General features: G+C 43.5%; 1 protein-coding gene across 2 annotated transcripts in view; it reads right to left on the bottom strand.

Annotated features, from left to right (window-relative positions):
- Positions 1-17,111, bottom strand: part of zeb2b (zinc finger E-box binding homeobox 2b) — a 72,821-nt gene that overhangs the window by 6,945 nt on the left and 48,765 nt on the right. For both annotated transcript variants that reach the window (XM_079840830.1, XM_079840831.1), the window contains exons 3-8: positions 15,181-15,444; positions 10,778-10,846; positions 8,185-8,379; positions 6,761-6,975; positions 4,732-4,840; positions 2,604-4,591 (exon numbers count right to left, since the gene is read on the bottom strand). In XM_079840830.1, the coding sequence (XP_079696956.1) occupies positions 2,604-4,591; positions 4,732-4,840; positions 6,761-6,975; positions 8,185-8,379; positions 10,778-10,846; positions 15,181-15,444 (2,840 nt within the window). The remainder of the gene's footprint in view (positions 1-2,603; positions 4,592-4,731; positions 4,841-6,760; positions 6,976-8,184; positions 8,380-10,777; positions 10,847-15,180; positions 15,445-17,111) is intronic.

Here is a 17,111-nt window from a genome sequence, read left to right as displayed (position 1 = left end):
AAACTAAAAAAAATTGTTTTAATCCAAATTTGGGTCAAATATGGACAAACCCCCAAAAAATGCATTTAAAAATGTGACAACATTGATACACTCTGAAAAAATGCTGGGTTAAAAATAACCCAAGTTGGGTTGAAAATGGACTTACCCAGCAGCTGGGTGAAATGTTTGCTTAAAAAAAAAACAATCGCTGGGTTAAAACAACCCAATTGCTGGTTAGTCTATTTTCAACCCAACTTGGGTTATTTTTAACCCAGCATTTAACAACACATCATTTTTATAATATGATATTAAAAAATGATTGGTTGTTTCAACCCAAAATTGGGTAAAATATGGACAAACCCAACCATTGGGTAAAGTTTTAAAACAATTAAAAAACTTTTTTTTGTTGACATTTTTAACCCAACGTTTGGTTTTGTCCATATTTTACCCACTTTTGGGTAGAAACAACCAATCATTTTTTATATTATATTATTTGTTGTTAAAAATGTTGTCAAATTTTTTATTACATTTTTAACCCAAAGTTTGGGTTTGTCCATATTTGACCCAATTTAATTATATTTTTAACCCAAATTTGGGTCATATATGGACAAACTCAAACATTGGGTCAGAAATGTCATTTAACAGTTGTTTTGGTTGAAACAACACATTTTTTGTATATAATATAATATAATATAATATAATATAATATAATATAATATAATATAATATAATATAATATAATATAATATAATATAATATAATATAATATAATATAATATAATACACAGCAAGTGATATAATTTATTTTGTATTTTTAATGATTATCTCTGATAAAAATATTAAACTTATTATTATACAGCAAATTAAAACAACACCAGAATAGATCAACAGATAACTTGTTTCATCTATTTATAGATTATATTATATTATATACAAAAAAAAAATTGTTTCAACCCAAAATTGGGTCAAATATGTACAAACCCGACCGTTGGGTTCAATTTTTAAATTATATCATTCTGGGTTAACATGTTTTTGGTTGAAACAACATTTTTTGTATATAATATAATATAATATAATACACAGCATGATCAAATTATATACTTTATTTTGTGTTTTTAATGATTATTTCTAATGAAAATATTAAACATATTATTATACGGCAAATTAAAACAACACCAGAATAGATCAACAGAGAACTTGTTTAATCTATTTATAGATTATATTATATTATATACCAAAACATTTTTTTGTTTCAAAACAAAATTGGGTCAAATATGTACAAACCCGACCGTTGGGTTAAATTTTTAAATTATATCATTTTGGGTTAAAAATGTAATTTAACATGTTTTTGGTTGAAACAAAATTTTTTGTACACAGCATGATCAAATGATATAATTTATTTTGTATTTTTAAAGATTATTTCTAATGAAAATATTAAACATATTATTATACGGCAAAATAAAACAACACCAGAATAGATCAACAGAGAACTTGTTTCATCTATTTATGTATTTCATTATCTTTTATATATATATATATAATTGTACATGAAGTAATTAATATTTATCATTTAAATATGAATACGAATGCATTTCTGAGCTAAAACTGGAGTAGTCGTCTGAAGAATTAAACATTAAAATGTTTGCGACCTGAAAAGAAACACATGTAAAGGCAGGATATTGCAAATGAGGCCTTTCTCTCTTCTTAATCACACCTTATTCCATATATTTGCATTCAAATTTGGTTTAATTTCATACATGAAAGGGTGTTAGCACAGTATTTATCTGAGCAGAGATTACCCCGATAGGCTTAAACTTAAATTAATGGGGAAAAAATATTATTACATTAGAAGCTAATAATAAGACGAGAGTCTTAGTAGGGAATATTGCCACAGTTCTCTAATTTCAAACGGTAATGATTAAATCAAGAGGGGCACAGAACGGCCAAAACCGCAGCGGCGATGCCCTCATTAAGGACAGCCGGCTCTGGACTGACAATACTTCCACGCGCTCTCTTTTAAAAAGCTCTGCACTATCGTTCCGCAATCAATTTGAGCTAAATGCCCTTAGCTGTATTTTTAAAATCTAATTTAATAACTTAGAATAGGAAACATTATTAATACTTTTTTATCAGAATGGTTTCCCCGATGTTAAACAGCCCTCAGCGCTGAGCTGTAATGAACATGGGGAGTGTGCATTATTAATCTTTATGCTCAGACTCATTTGAGCTTTTCTTGCTGTAGAAATGCAGGGAGCAAAAAAGGGTAGAAATAAAGAGATATCGAGTCTGATTTATCTCACACCTGAGACGGAAAAAGAGCAGCAGTGCCACAGGCGGAGTGAACACCTGCCTCTTTGACGTTTCCTGCTCTTGAACGAGCCACTCAAGGGCTGGCAACATAAAACCGCCAGCGCTTAAAGTAACTAGAGGCATTGACATCTACCACAGAAACCACGGTTCTCTCTCCCTGTCTCATCTGCCGCCGGGCGAGAGGTGAGCTCCCCTCTCTCTCTCTGAGTGGCTTTTAATTAGTGTCTGAATGAAGCCGAGCGCCACTCACCAGAGGGCTAGAAAAAAGAGACACAAGGCCTGAGGGTTTATGAAGGAGCGAGTCTGTTATTTACCTGGAACCCTGGCTTCCGCTGGTATTTTCTCCTGTGCTGCATCTCGGCGAAGCTTGCCGCCCCTGCCGCATAAGTGTAGGCCATGTGCGGCAAGAAGCTTATCTGGTCGAGGCTGGGGTAAGGTCTCAGCCCCGGGAGACTGGCCTGCACCGGGGGCATGAACGTAGGGGGTGGGAATGCGCTTTGGGGCGGCAAGGAGGTATACAAGGGTTTGGCGGCGAAGGGGTTCAGGCCAAACATGGGGCTCGAGCTTTTGTCCAGATTGCTGTTTGCATTGGGGCTGCAAAACTCCTTTTTCGTGAGATAGGCCAAGTTGAGCGGCTCGTCCGCGTGCTCGCGGGGTGTCACGGCGTGGTTATGGTCAGTAGGGGTGCTGCTGAGCTTAGGCCGGCTTTTCACAGTCAAGATGTGCTTTGGCTCCTTCATGAGCTTTGGCAACGAGAGGTCAAGAGGCTCGGCCTGCAGGTCCTCGGAGGTGAAGCTGTTGGGTGTGTAAGAGCTAGTGTGGGAGTTTTTGGAGGAGGCGGACGACAAGTTAAGAGGAGATGGAGTGTTGCTTCTGGAGTGGTCCAGCTTATCCCCCAGCTGCTTATGGTTGGAGAACGGGGATGTTTTGGAGAGCCTGAGTGGGGTGTCGCAGTTGTTCATGCTGCTGTGAAGCTCAGGGATGGAGGGGGATGTGATACGGTCGGCCCCTTTGACCAGGGACATCGGAGACCGGAGTCCTAAAGAGTCTTTAGTGGGCGTGTGAGCGGAGACCGGATGACCGGGCTCCAAGTGGTTCCTGTTGTCTAAAGGAGGAGTCCTGGAATTGGCGTACTGAAAGACTTTCCTTTGCTCAAACCACTCTTTCACGAACTCCTGCGGAAGGCCGACCGCGATGGAGATTTTCAGTAGTTCTTCGGAGTTGGGCTCCATGTTCATGGCGAAGTAAGCTTTCAGCACGGACATGTGGTCCTTGTAGGGACTGATCGGGCCGTTGACGGCCTTATCGGGGATCATGGAGGAGTGCAAAAGGCCATGCTTCTCAGCAAAAAAGCTGGCTTTGTTGGTCGTGGAATTCTGAGCGGGCTGAAGCACTGCCTTTATTTCCTCGTTCATCTTGCAAAGGTAACGCTCGTGCTGGTGCAAGGGAATGGGACCAGGAAAGGTCTCTTTGCAATACTGGCAGGAAAACGGTGTAAACATTAGATTATTATTCTCATGCGTTTTGTCCTCTAGACCCATATCTAACATATGGTTTGCCTTCTCTTTCTTGATATTGCTAATTTGCCTCTTAGAGTCCGTAGTCAAGCTCTGAAGGCAGGCTTTGGCTTCGTTGACCTTCTCAAGCGTGTAGTCTATGATGCTCTTGGTGGCACCGTTGTGGCTGATGAGTGGAAGAGTGTTCTGGGGTCCACATTGCTTCTGTTCCTCTATGTGGGAACCCAACTCCTTCATGTACGCCTTCAACTTGGAGATCTCCTCTGGCTTGCAGTCCATCTTTTGTCGACACACCGTGTTGTCCACGATCTGCAGGACCTTCTGTACCTCGCTCAGGTTGTTTCCCAGTGATGGGTATCCCAGTAGCTGCCCCTCTAAACTCATGCCCAGGTGCTGAAGGGGACTCTGGGAGTTATGAAACCCCAGTGGGCTGCCTCCCCGAACACCACCATTCAGGAAAGGGCTGCCCGTACCGTAGCCGTGAGAGGCCATCATCAGCTTATAGTCGTTGAAGTCAAGTGGTTCGGATTTGATGTTGAGGTGATTGGACTGGTCTTGCAGGCCGAGTGGTTTGCCATTCTCCAGTTTGTGTCGTAGCTGCGAAATGGCAGTGTTTGTAGGGGAGGAAGATGCGGAGGTTGGAGATGAACCCGTCTTCAGGTTATTCCTCACTCTGCCGTTGATGGCGATCAGTCCGATGCACTTCTTGCTGCTTATGTGGGAACTGTAGGACCCGGAGTGGGAGAATCTCTTCTTACAGTTCGGACATTCGTAGGGCTTCTCACCTGCAGTGAAGAAAAGCAATCACACCAATAAAACTTGGGTTGGCTGGGACAAAACAAACAAGGAATCAATTCATTCTGATGTAGAATCAAAAACGTTCTTAACTAAGGCAATGGGTAATGAAAGAAAGAAAAGGACGTACCACTGTGTATCCGCAGGTGCTCCTTTAGATGGTGTTTGTATTTGAAGGCCTTGCCACATTCAGTGCATTTGAACTTGCGGTTGCCAGAACCCTGGTTGAGAATCTGGTGCTGTGGACGAGAAAATATTCACATGAGCTTCTCTTGCACAAACACACAATCGCACACAACAGGCAAGATTTCAGTGAATAATTTCACGACGGGCCAAATGGCTCCTGTTGCAAAGCATCATCTTGCTTTGGTTGGGTGCATTTGAGCAGCGATAACAGAGGAGCTCATACCTTTTCATTTCCTGACTCTAGAGCCAGAAACGCTGCACTGGCAGCGAAAAAAACAGAACAAAAAGAATCCTATTTTCAAGACTTTTTTCCTCATTAGGGAGGCAGCGATGATCCACTTCATCTAATTTAGCATAATCGCTCCAAATAAATCTGGCATATTTAACCAACACATCCTTCAGATACCTGAGCAAAGAGTTCATTACGCGAAAAGGTGGGCTCGCATAAATGTTGCAATTTCGTAATTGGGACGCGAATTTGTAGACTGTTTAAAGGCTTCAAACGTCTCTTTAATAATGCGTGAATGCGGCTTGTAGGCAGGCACTTCATTTGCTGTTCAAAGGTAGAACATGAGCGCATTTGCAATTCAAAGCAGAGCCTCGAAAATCAAAATATAATAACAATAACAACAACAACAATACGGGCGTCAGTGCGGAGAAGCAGAGCGCGCACCAGGCGAGCACAATTAATTCAGAGTGGGAGGTGAGTATGTCGAACGGGCAGAGGAACACAAAAGGCCTGTGAGCGCCGCCCATGATCAGCTCCGACAACTGGTGGGGAGAGAGAGGCCCGCATTCCGCTGGAGACAGATGGCATAAAGCACAGGACACAGGGAGGATTGTTCAAACAGCGGCAACCTTCAAACATCAAGCGGGGAGCCGTGCGGCCCACGGCGGGGAGGGACCCCACCATTCGCTCATATGTTGCGGAGCCGCATAAACAAACAGCAACAGCTGCTTTACGCCCCCCACCTTCCCTCTGAGGACGGAGGCAGGTTTTAGTCCTGCCATCGCCCTCGATGTGATACAGTCACTCTGCCGGTCTAATTGTGACTGGCAGCAGCGAGAGGAGAGGGATTTTACACCCGGTGTGTGTCGAGCACGATGTGGGCGGAGCGTTTGATTGGGTATTTGCATATTCCCGTGCAGCACAAGTACACACGCTCTACTGTATCTCCTGAACATTCGGATGGATTTCAAGGGAGTTTTGATTTCCACACAACAGCAAATATTCAACGGGAAAGTCTTTCAAGACGAAGCGCACAAACAAAGACCAACAAATAGGAAGTAATTTGTGGATTAGAGAGGTCACGGGTGCAGAATGGGCCATCTGTTTGTGTTTTGAGCGGCCCGTGGCATCAGGTGAAGAAGTTGGCAGCTCGTCGTGTATCAAATCACTCTGTTCTAGTGAGAACGTCATGTCTGAGAGATAAAAGAGCTGCTGTACCTCATCTCGGATGATTACAGGAGCGATTCTGATTCTGTTTTAAGTAGCTTAGTCTCCGGAGACGGTCATATCACGTTGTTTTACACAGACCTGCTTTAGAGACCCGACGTATCTACCTGTCTACACAGGGGAACGCATCTTACATCCGACACGACAACCCGTTTAACATGTGTAAATAACACTGCGACAGATTGCGAGGAGATAAAACGCTGCCGTTTATGATGTGTTACTCTGTCACCGCGGAGAAACTGATTTTTAAAGAACATAAAAAAGAAAACCTAAAGAGCGGATACAATTTCTAAATTGGAAATTAACATAGTCATTCGATCGTGAATATAAGACTGCGGAATCATATCAGAGCAGGCCATCAAAAAACCATTTAGACCTCAATTAAGGCTATAACCATTAAAAGATCTGCATCTTCAAAATGCCATGAAAAATTAATAATGATTGCCAATCAAAATGATATCTTTTCTCAGAGGAAATACAGCACATTAGAGGGAGAGCGAGAGGAAGTGCGGCTCACCTGATCTCGTCCTGGCTTGTGTGTGGCCATATGTCTCTCCAGCTGAGTGCGGTAAGCAAACGTGTAGCTGCACAGAGGGCAGGCGAAGTTCTCCTCGTTTTTCTCGTGCCGGTACTTGATGTGTTCCTTTAGGGAAGTCAAGCGTTTGTAGCCCCGGTCGCAGTAGGGGCAGGTCAACAGTTGGGCGAAAGCATCTGGAGTTCCAGGTGGCAGGTCTGCGGCAGAGAGAGAGGGGCAGCGGGCCAAAAGGTCAGCAAATCAATGGCAGCGAATGGGCGCTGTGCCCAGGGTGGTATGAGGAGGTATCTGTACAATCTGCTCCACTGTGTGCCGTCGTCAAGGTTGGCACTGCCACCCCCACACACACTCACGCCAATGCATGGACACACACTAAGTGCACTCAGATTCACACGGTTTGCTCATGGGCTTTATATGATGGAAGAAATATAATTTCCAATCTTTATCTGAGAGTGATATGATTACAGTCAAACCAACATTAATTCAGACATTTCTCACATCATCACAGTTGATTCTCTAAAGTTGGGAGAGTTAAACTGAACCGACTTCATCTTGATAATTTCAGATCACTTTGATAGAAAGGGATGTAATGATCCCAATCAGCCTATCAGCTGTTAGAGTTAACAACACAATCAGATAATACCAGTTTAGCTCAAGTCTGTGGGGTTAAATTAGCAATTAAAGAACACACACTTCAGCAGAACATGCTCAGCTCAAAGTGTGGGAATCATTTTGATAAATCAGTTTCACTGGTAGTGAAGAATGTGTATGTGTAATAGTCTCAGTCGACTTTATTTTGCTCTCCTCACATCATAAATGAGCTATAGAGTCCTCACACACTAGAGGAACATAATATCTGTGCCTGGACCATGTTTGCTTCGACTGTATGAGATGACTCAATCACGGATCATCCAAAATGGATGATGCAAATTTCCGGTTTTCAGTAAATATGAAATGTTGTTCATGACAAAAAGAAACATTCATTTAAATGCTGGTTCCATGCAGATTATGGTAACATTAAATTTAGTGCGTCATGACGTCCAGTGTTAAATACGGCTCCTGGAGCGGTAAACACAGAATTAACCTTGACTTCTTTGGACTGTGTCGGAATGAGCCCGAAGTGGCTTGTTTACAATGTTTTAGGCGTAAACACAGAGCGATTGCTGGCGGCGTTCAGGGGCCAGTTGTGTTCTCTCCGCTGTAATCGCTTCTGGTGGCTCGCACGTCTAATTTTTCACACGTTCTTCATAAGAGAGGTATGCGGCGTAATGCCCCGGCTGCCCCCCTCGGGACGGGAAATTTCGGGTTTATGATTTCACCACTCGGACAGCTGCACCTCGCTCTAAAGGTAAACACGCCGGCATCCAGCCAATCAGACGGCAGCAACAGCTGCCCCGCATTCTCACCGTTCTCCTCGTGTCCGTTGGCTTCGGGCGTGGCGAGGCGGGATCGGGAGAGCTCCTCCGGTGCCTCGGGGTAGATGATGGCTGTGTCTCCTCTCTGGAGGTATTCGGCAATGCTGACCACATGACTCTCACTGTCCACCAGCTTGCGCTTCCCGAAGAAATCCTCAAACTCCGTAGCGCAGTGGACGCTCTTCACTAGAGACACACACACAGAGAGAGAAAGAGTTTAAATACAATCCTTACTTGCATGTGAAGAATATGGTGCATTGCAAGGCAGCAGCTGCGACACGCAGGACATTAGAGGAACGTTCTGGGAGGGATATGTCTAAATTACTGCCTTATCCAGCCACCTAATGGCCACTAAAATAAGAAATATGACTTAATCTAACGGGAGAACCATTCGGATTGTGGGAAAGCTTTTAACGATAAACCCTTTTTTCTACTTTTAAATGTATTAGAGGCAATCAGACAAGGAGCAGAAACAATGCATGCCGTAATCCAAACAATGCTTTTCGTATTTAGTATTTCTGTCTTGTTTCTAGTCCAAATATCTACAAAATGTGAAGATGCAGTCAACCCAAAGAAAAATCACAAATTAAATCTCTTTAATTTCTCAGCCTCGACAGCAATGAAAAGAGAGCAAATGAAGAGTGTTTTCTAGAGTTTCAGAAGAGAACGAGATCTCAACATAACCTCCCATGGACCGAGCCGAGCCGCTCTATATTCACTCTATAGGGAATCATCCGGGTTTTGATTTCCTCTGAGGATAACGTGAAACTGAGCTGAGCTATGACACAGCATCCAAACATATTGCATGAACAGATACAGGGAAACTGCAGGTGTTATTATATAACAGAGAATACATATTAATACGAGTTAAACATTACGTGAGAGAGTTTTATAAGCTACCTTTTAATTAGGATGTGCTTGTGTAAGGTATAAACTGTAGTGAGGTTTGTCTGACAGTAAACATTTTATCGTCTCATTTGTGCAAAGGTCGAGCCGCTGGACTGTGTCGCTGTCAAAAATGTCTTGAAAATGTCAGAGAGCCGGCAGCCCTTTAACATTATTTAACAGAGCAAATGATTTCCCTCCTCTCTCATTACTAGCCCTGCCTCGCTATCATTCACGTGAGCATGCGTGAGCGCCGACAAATGAACACGTTTAGCTCCTCGCTGCTGTGGGTTCTGCGGCTTACATGATCTAAACAAATCGAGTTTGCGCTCAAATTAGATTTCGGCCTGAAATGCGATTTGGGGAAGTTGGCGCTCGCAGACGAAAGCGCTCTAAAGTCAGCGTCCTGATGTTTTCCTCCTGCCGCTGGAGCCGGGATCGGCCCTCCCTGCAGAGGAGGATCGTGGGCCGCACAGCGGAGACTGTTTATCTCTGGAGTGTGTGTCTAACATTAGAAAGCTTTATTAAAACTACACATCCTTCCTCCTGAAGTACATCAGCAGTGACAGCTCAAACACGGCTAACAGAGTTTCTCAGGAAAACCCTTGTGTGTGTGATGAAGTCAAACGGAGAGCAGGAATCACGGGGAAGATCAAGTTAAACTGCACCACCGATGTGCATTTGTTTCCGGAGAGCAGTCAGAATTTTGTGCATGAAATATGCCAATATCAATACAGTTCTACCCTTCAAACGGCTCTATTGTGCTTTTCTCCATCTGTCTTTAATGTGTTGTCTCAGTTCTTCTATCTCAGTGTCAGTGTTTCTGAAACGCCTCCATCTTGAGTTTCTTCCACGTCACAATATTCCTCATTATAATAATTCATACGCAGAGTAAAGGGGCCTGGTTGAGTTAGTTAGTCGTGTGTTGAAACTGCCGGTTATGGTAAGGGGCGGGACATTTCCCAAACGCCAATCACAGTGTGCTTTTCAGAAGGAGGGGCTTCATAGAGACAGGAAGTAAACAGAGCATTACTAACAGACTGGGAAGAGAGGAGCCGCAACAATGGAGAATATGAGGAGATAATCAACACTCAAGCAGGACCTGCTCTAGTGGAGCCAGAAAACAAAAAACGGAAACAATGTGACATCTTTAAAGAGGGGGTCTTAAACTATTTCCTGAATTCTGCCTTATTTACTCTGTTCTTATTTGCCTTATTACTCTGAGTTGATTCTCATGATAGAACAAAGTTTCAAAACACAAGTATTTCTGTGCCAAATACACTCCAAGTTTCGGAAAGTATGGCCCTGTATGACATCATAAAGGGCGGAATTCCTTATATGGGCACTTCTCCCGCATGAGCACACACACACACACACACATCAACGAGCTTCGTTAGGGTTACGGGAGCTGTGTGTGTGTGTTTTGTTTGCAATCGGCATGTAAGTGCATAATGTGAACAACACCAACGTATAGTGTGTGTGTGTGTGTGTGTGTGGGTGTGTGTGTCTCTTTAGCTCCACCCACTGCACGCCTCCACGGACTCGGCTGTTTTCAGAAATAATCAGTACAGTGTTTCTGTCTTTTATAAATATGATAAACTAAAGACTCTTCTGAGATAAGAAGGACCAACACTACTCTATAGATACTCAAGACTAACACGAGTGTGTGTGTTAAGCGAATCAACACACTGTGACTCACCTGTCCCGTTCCCGACTGGCTGCAGAGCGGCATCAGGGCCCATAGTGTCATAGTCTCCCTTCAGTTCATCTGTGAGCGAGAGAGAGACAGGAAGAGAGTCTATTAGCACACTGACACACTGCATCTGGACGGGAAATATCTTGTTCTGCATCTCAGGACTCAGAACGACCCACTTATTTACACTGACAACACACACACACACACACACACACACACACACACGAGCTGAGCGCGCTGGGAAACAAGCGAGAGTAAACTCAGCTCAAGAATGTTCCGTCCACCTGAACAAGCAAACACACACACACAGAGAGAGTGTGTGTTCTGATCTTCTGCTCCTGCTCTGTGTCTCTGGCACTGAAACTAAACACTGAGTCTCTCATTAAACCCCTGACATCATGAGAAACACACACATGAACTCCAGAGATCATCCGTCAGTGTATGAGGCACACACATGAGCGTCTTAAATAACACAGATGACAGAACATGTACAAAACAAACGTCAATATATAGTCAAAATTCACTCCTTTATACATGTACCTGTTGTTTATAGGGGTGTAAGGACACACTCGTGTCACGGTGCGTTATTTAAGCCAAATAAAGAAGAGAGTTATTATTATTATTGTGTTATTATCAGGACCCACAAATTATACACATTATCATTATACTGGGGCCAGATTTACTTATTGTGTGAGAGCGCAATCCCATATAAGCTCGGATGGGAGTGTAAAGTTCTGTGACACACACACTAAAAAACACACACACAGCTGATCATTCCCATAATGACCAACTGTTGGGCCGGTAAATAATGGCTCAAACACCAGTAAAGCTTGGGTATAATAAATAATTAATACAATAAAATAAATAATACAATAAAACAGCTCTATATCGCCAATCATATCGTTTACCTCAGCGATAATACCGTCGCATGTTTACATCGATTACTGGCGCATCTGGTTCTTTATGAAGACGTCTTACAGTTTGGATTCGGCTTGTTTCTATCAGTGTTTTGGGGGAGATATGCTGGAGCTCCTCACACACACACACACACACACACACACACTCAAACACACACACGTGTCTCAGGCTGATTAATCAGTTCTGAGGTGGTGGTGAATAAACTGAATCTATTTCTCATGATTTCACTCCATCCTTACGGTTTACTCTCAAAACATCCACGGCTCTCTGAAAACACAGAGAGGAAAAAAGGGAGAAGAAAAACAAAAAGAGGAGGGCGGCGAGGAATCCAGGTGATTTATTTCATGTTTCTTTCAGTGATAACCATGTCACACACTAGAGCAGGGCATTCTGGGAGATGAGTGAGTCAAGGACAGCACCAGCGCAGACTGACCGGAGCACACACACGAGAAGAGAGCGAGCTGGGCTTATCTCAGGACGGAGCTATGCGCCGAGGTACCAGTGCAGACACGCCGGCACCACACGCCGGAGAAACACACACACGCAGGAGGAGAGAGCCCACACGTTTGGAAAGAGAGAACGAGAAAGAGAGAGAGAGAGAGAGAGAGAGAGAGAGAGAGAGAGAGAGAGAGAGAGAGAGAGAGAGAGAGAGAGAGAGAGAGAGAGACTTTGGCGTCCTCCTCCAGAGCTAATGAACATCACCCAGCAGTGCAGAAACATGGCCTCACACACACTCACACTCACACACACACACACACACACACACACACACACACACACACACACACACACACACACACACACACACACACACACACACACACACACTCACACATACACACACTCACTCACACACTCACACATACACACTCACTCACACATACACACACACACATACACACACACACACACACACACACACACACACACACACACACGTTGGGTTTTTTATGTTTTATGGGAAATTTCCATACACTCTAAAAAATGCTGGGTTAAAAATAACCCAAGTTGGGTTGAAAATGGACTAACCCAGCAATTGGGTTGTTTTAACCCAGCGGTTGGGTTAAATGTTTGCTTAAAACAACCCAATTGCTGTGTTAAAACTACCCAATCGCTGGGTTTAAAAAACCCAATTGCTGGGTTAGTCCATTTTCAACCCAACTTGGGTTATTTTTAACCCAGCATTTTTTAGAGTGTAGACATAATGTTTTTTATATTGTATAAACTGTATATTTTATCACAGGAAACATTCTGCATTTTTACATTTTCAAAAAACATAACTTAATATGATTTATAAGATGTTTTCCTCATGGGGACCAAAAAATGTCCCCACAAGGACGAGGATTTCAGATATTGCCATCTTTGTGGGGACATTTTGTCCCCATAACGTAGGGTTTACCAGGCCACACACACACACACACATCATGGAATTGCAACACAGTGGAATCACAGACACTCCGGCTCCACGAGGGTTTATCAAATTAAAGGAATGTTCCGGGTTCAGTCGGAGTTAAACTCTATCAACAGCGTTTGTGCTCGTGATGATGATGATGTGCTGTCGCTGAATATCAAACAATACTTTAATGCTTGTTTGCATAATACTCTAATATATACAAAAAACATAATCACAAATATAGGAGTGCGTGTGTCATGGTCGTGATCATAAACCAAAACCATAAGAAGTACAATTTCTGTTGCTTATAATAAATGTTTAAAAATACTTACACTTATTTTATTATTATCATTTATTTATTTTTTCTATTTTTGGTAGAAATACTAAAATAACAAATATATAACAAATTATAAAAACTATATAGACTTTTTTACTTAAAAAACAAAGTTATAAAAAAATGTAAGTCTTGTTTTGATCATGTTATTTGCCATAACACTTTATTTTACATATGTCACATGTACTTACTATAGTAATAACAGTAAATGAAGCATAATTACATGCCCTCAACCAAACCCTAACCCTTTAGTAATAACATGTATTTCATTAATATTACTCAGTGCTTAAATATATAATCACACTGTAACAACGACACCTTAAACAAAGTGTAGCGGCCATGACTCTCGTACTCTGTGTTCGTGGCATCTCAGACCGGTCATGAAACGGGTCTTTAGTTCAAAGCAGCGTGAGAAACCCCGGACTGGAGACAGCGGGAAAGGCACGGATTCTCCGAACCGCAGCGCTGGGCTGTAAATAATGAAGCTCTGCTGAAGGAGAATCAGCCTTCGCAGTATTCCTAACGCCACAAGCCTATTTTTTTGGGGGCGTATTAAATTTTTAGACTCCCGAACGCCCCCTCTTTCTCTCGGCTCCGTGCACAGCCAGTTCATTAGCAGAAATGAATAGCGAAGAAGTGCTCATTTAGATGGTCTGTCTTCCATGGGCTCTCACACTCCTATGTTTCTGTCATACGCTTCTAAGAATCATTGACTCTTATTACACATGTAAATGGCTATCATAAAAATAAAAATTTCATTTAAGATTCTTAATGACTTGAGCAGCAGCCTGGCCTCCCTTAATGATTACCTCTCTCCCTCATTAAGAGTATTTATCTCTCTGCGTCTCTGACTGTGCCTCCCGCACCAATGATGCTTGCAGGAGGAGACCGGGAGCCGCCGCGTGTACACCGCTACTGCAATTACCAATGAGGCTCTGCAAACCGGGCCGAATTAGAGACAGAAACACGCGCCATAATTAAAGAGAAGCGCTCTGCTTTAGCGGCTCCGGAGGCGGAGAGCAGCCGAGAATGAGCAGGGGGCGTGTCTAAGAGGGCAAGGGGAGTGTCTGAGAGGACAGAGGGTGTGTCTTCAATGGAGGGGCGTGTCTAAGAGGACAGAGGGTGTGTCTTCAATGGAGGGGCGTGTCTAAGAGGACAGGGGAGTGTCTTCAATGGACGGGCGTGTCTAAGAGAGCACAGGGTGTGTCTTCAATGGAGGGGCGTGTCTAAGAGAACAGAGGGCGTGTCTTTAATAGACGGGCGTGTCTAAGAGAACACAGGGTGTGTCTTCAATGGAGGGGCGTGTCTAAGAGAACAGAGGGCGTGTCTTTAATAGACGGGCGTGTCTAAGAGAACACAGGGTGTGTCTTCAATGGACGGGCGTGTCTAAGAGAACAGAGGGCGTGTCTTTAATAGACGGGCGTGTCTAAGAGAACACAGGGTGTGTCTTCAATGGACGGGCGTGTCTAAGAGAGCACAGGGTGTGTGTTCAATGGACGGGCGTGTCTAAGAGAACAGAGGGCGTGTCTTTAATAGACGGGCGTGTCTAAGAGAGCACAGGGTGTGTCTTCAATGGAGGGGCGTGTCTAAGAGAACAGAGGGCGTGTCTTTAATAGACGGGCGTGTCTAAGAGAACACAGGGCGTGTCTTTAATAGACGGGCGTGTCTAAGAGGACAGAGGGTGTGTCTTAAATGGAGGGGCGTGTCTAATAGAACACAGGGTGTGTCTTCAATGAAAGCAAGGAGAAGGGCGGAGCTCACCGGTACCGTCGACTGATGCGCTCAGCAAGTCGTTTTCGTTCCAAACGTTCTCTATCCCGCTGTCCTTCATATCATCTTCATCCTCCACAGTCTTCCTCAGCAGGGAGTGACCCAGGGTCGGGGAGGGCGGGGCCACAGACTCATGATTGACAAGGCTGACCGGACTCCCCGCCCCGTTGAGCAGGACGTCCTCCTCTGACACCAGAAGTCTGTCTTCTTCCTCCGTCTCCGATCCGGTTTCTACAACGTTCTCGTAGTCCAACACTGTCAAAACACACAATATTACAGATTATAACACAATCAGCTGATCGTCATCTCATCTACATTTTCCTGCATAACTGAGAACTTTTAATAGAGGAAGGCCTGCAGATTTTATATTTATTTTCACACACACACACACGCATGCAATCACACACAGCGCAGTCTATCTTAACATTCCCCTGTGGACAAAAAGATTACACTAGGCATATCTGTTCCTAACATGATCTTTGGCTAATCCACTGGTCTGCACTTGCCTCCTGAACAACTGCACAACAGGTGCAAATTAAAATGAAAACGGTGTGTGTGTGTGTGTGTGCGCATGTGACCTGGGCTGAATACCAATTGACAGGGGAAACAAAACCTTTTCAAGAGGTGTGACCACAAGGGTTTAGGCAAGTTCAGACTGAGTAATGCTCTCTGTGAGAGAAAGAACCCACGAAAGGAGAACGAGAAAGAGGGAGGGAGGAAATGAGAATAGAACAGCCAAAAGAATAAGTGAGACATTCAAACTTGATGTGTGGTCCAGATATACCTTCAGCACATTTACATTCACAACAGCCTTCACACACTCGCCCACCGGACACACACTCGCTTGACCGCAGAGAAAGAGACATCGAGAAAATCTCCTTTAAAGTTGTCCAAATGAAGTCCTGAGCAATGCATATTACTACACTCTAAAAATGCAGGGTTAAAAATAACCCAAATCGGGTAGAAAATGGACTAACCCAACAATTGGGTTGTTTTAACCCAGCGGTTGGGTTAAATGCTTGCTTAAAACAACCCAATTGCTGAGTTAGTCCATTTTCAACCCAACTTGGGTTATTTTTAACCCAGCATTTTTTAGAGTGTACTAATCATACAAATATCTTCATGGAACATGATCTTAATATCCTAATGATTTTTGGCATAAAAGAAAAATGGATCATTTTGACCCACACGATGGCTCTTTCAGAAACTTTGAATAACTCCTGACTGTTGAGAAAATGCACTGATTTAAATGAGTTTGGGTGTTAAAATAAGTTCTTAAAACTAATAAGCATGTGCTCATGAACAGGTTATGTAAAATACAGAGACAGGAGAGAAAGCCAGAGCAACGAGAGAGAGAGAGAGAGACGACGCTTCCACAAAGTAGAAATGACATCTTGAGAAGTTAAAAACAAAATCCATCAACTTTGTACTCGCTGCTGGGAGATTTGAAAAGGCCGATAAATAATGATGGGTTGGGTGGAACTTCAGATGGAGTAGAAACTCGGGAGCGGGCGCATTGTTTGGCTGACAGACGCCGGTATTGTGCTCTTCAACACAATAATTCCAACCTGCTAATGTCACGGCAGCCATTACAGTGATTCCTCACCTCGTCTCTAATCAGTCTTTTGTGTTTCCAGAGCGCAGACACAAAGAAGCGATAATGTTTACTTGCCGGCTAAGTTGTCCTCTGATGACACTCTCTATTCGTCGGCGTCTTCTGCGAGTGTCAAAGGGAACAAAGGCGATTACGGCTGCCATTCTGCCGCCGATGCTACCTGCTCCTCTTGCTTTTGATTTCAAACAAATAAAAGGAACATCTCTCACTCCGATGCCACAGATAATTAAAATGACATTCCTAATTGCCCCAGTCACGTTAATGTTGGGCTTAACCTACGCGCCGCTGGCAGACAGGCCTGTCATTT

The sequence above is a fragment of the Gobio gobio genome, assembly GCF_949357685.1.
Source record: "Gobio gobio genome assembly, chromosome: 17".
NCBI lineage: Eukaryota > Metazoa > Chordata > Actinopteri > Cypriniformes > Gobionidae > Gobio > Gobio gobio.
This window is presented reverse-complemented; position numbering and strand designations above follow the sequence as displayed.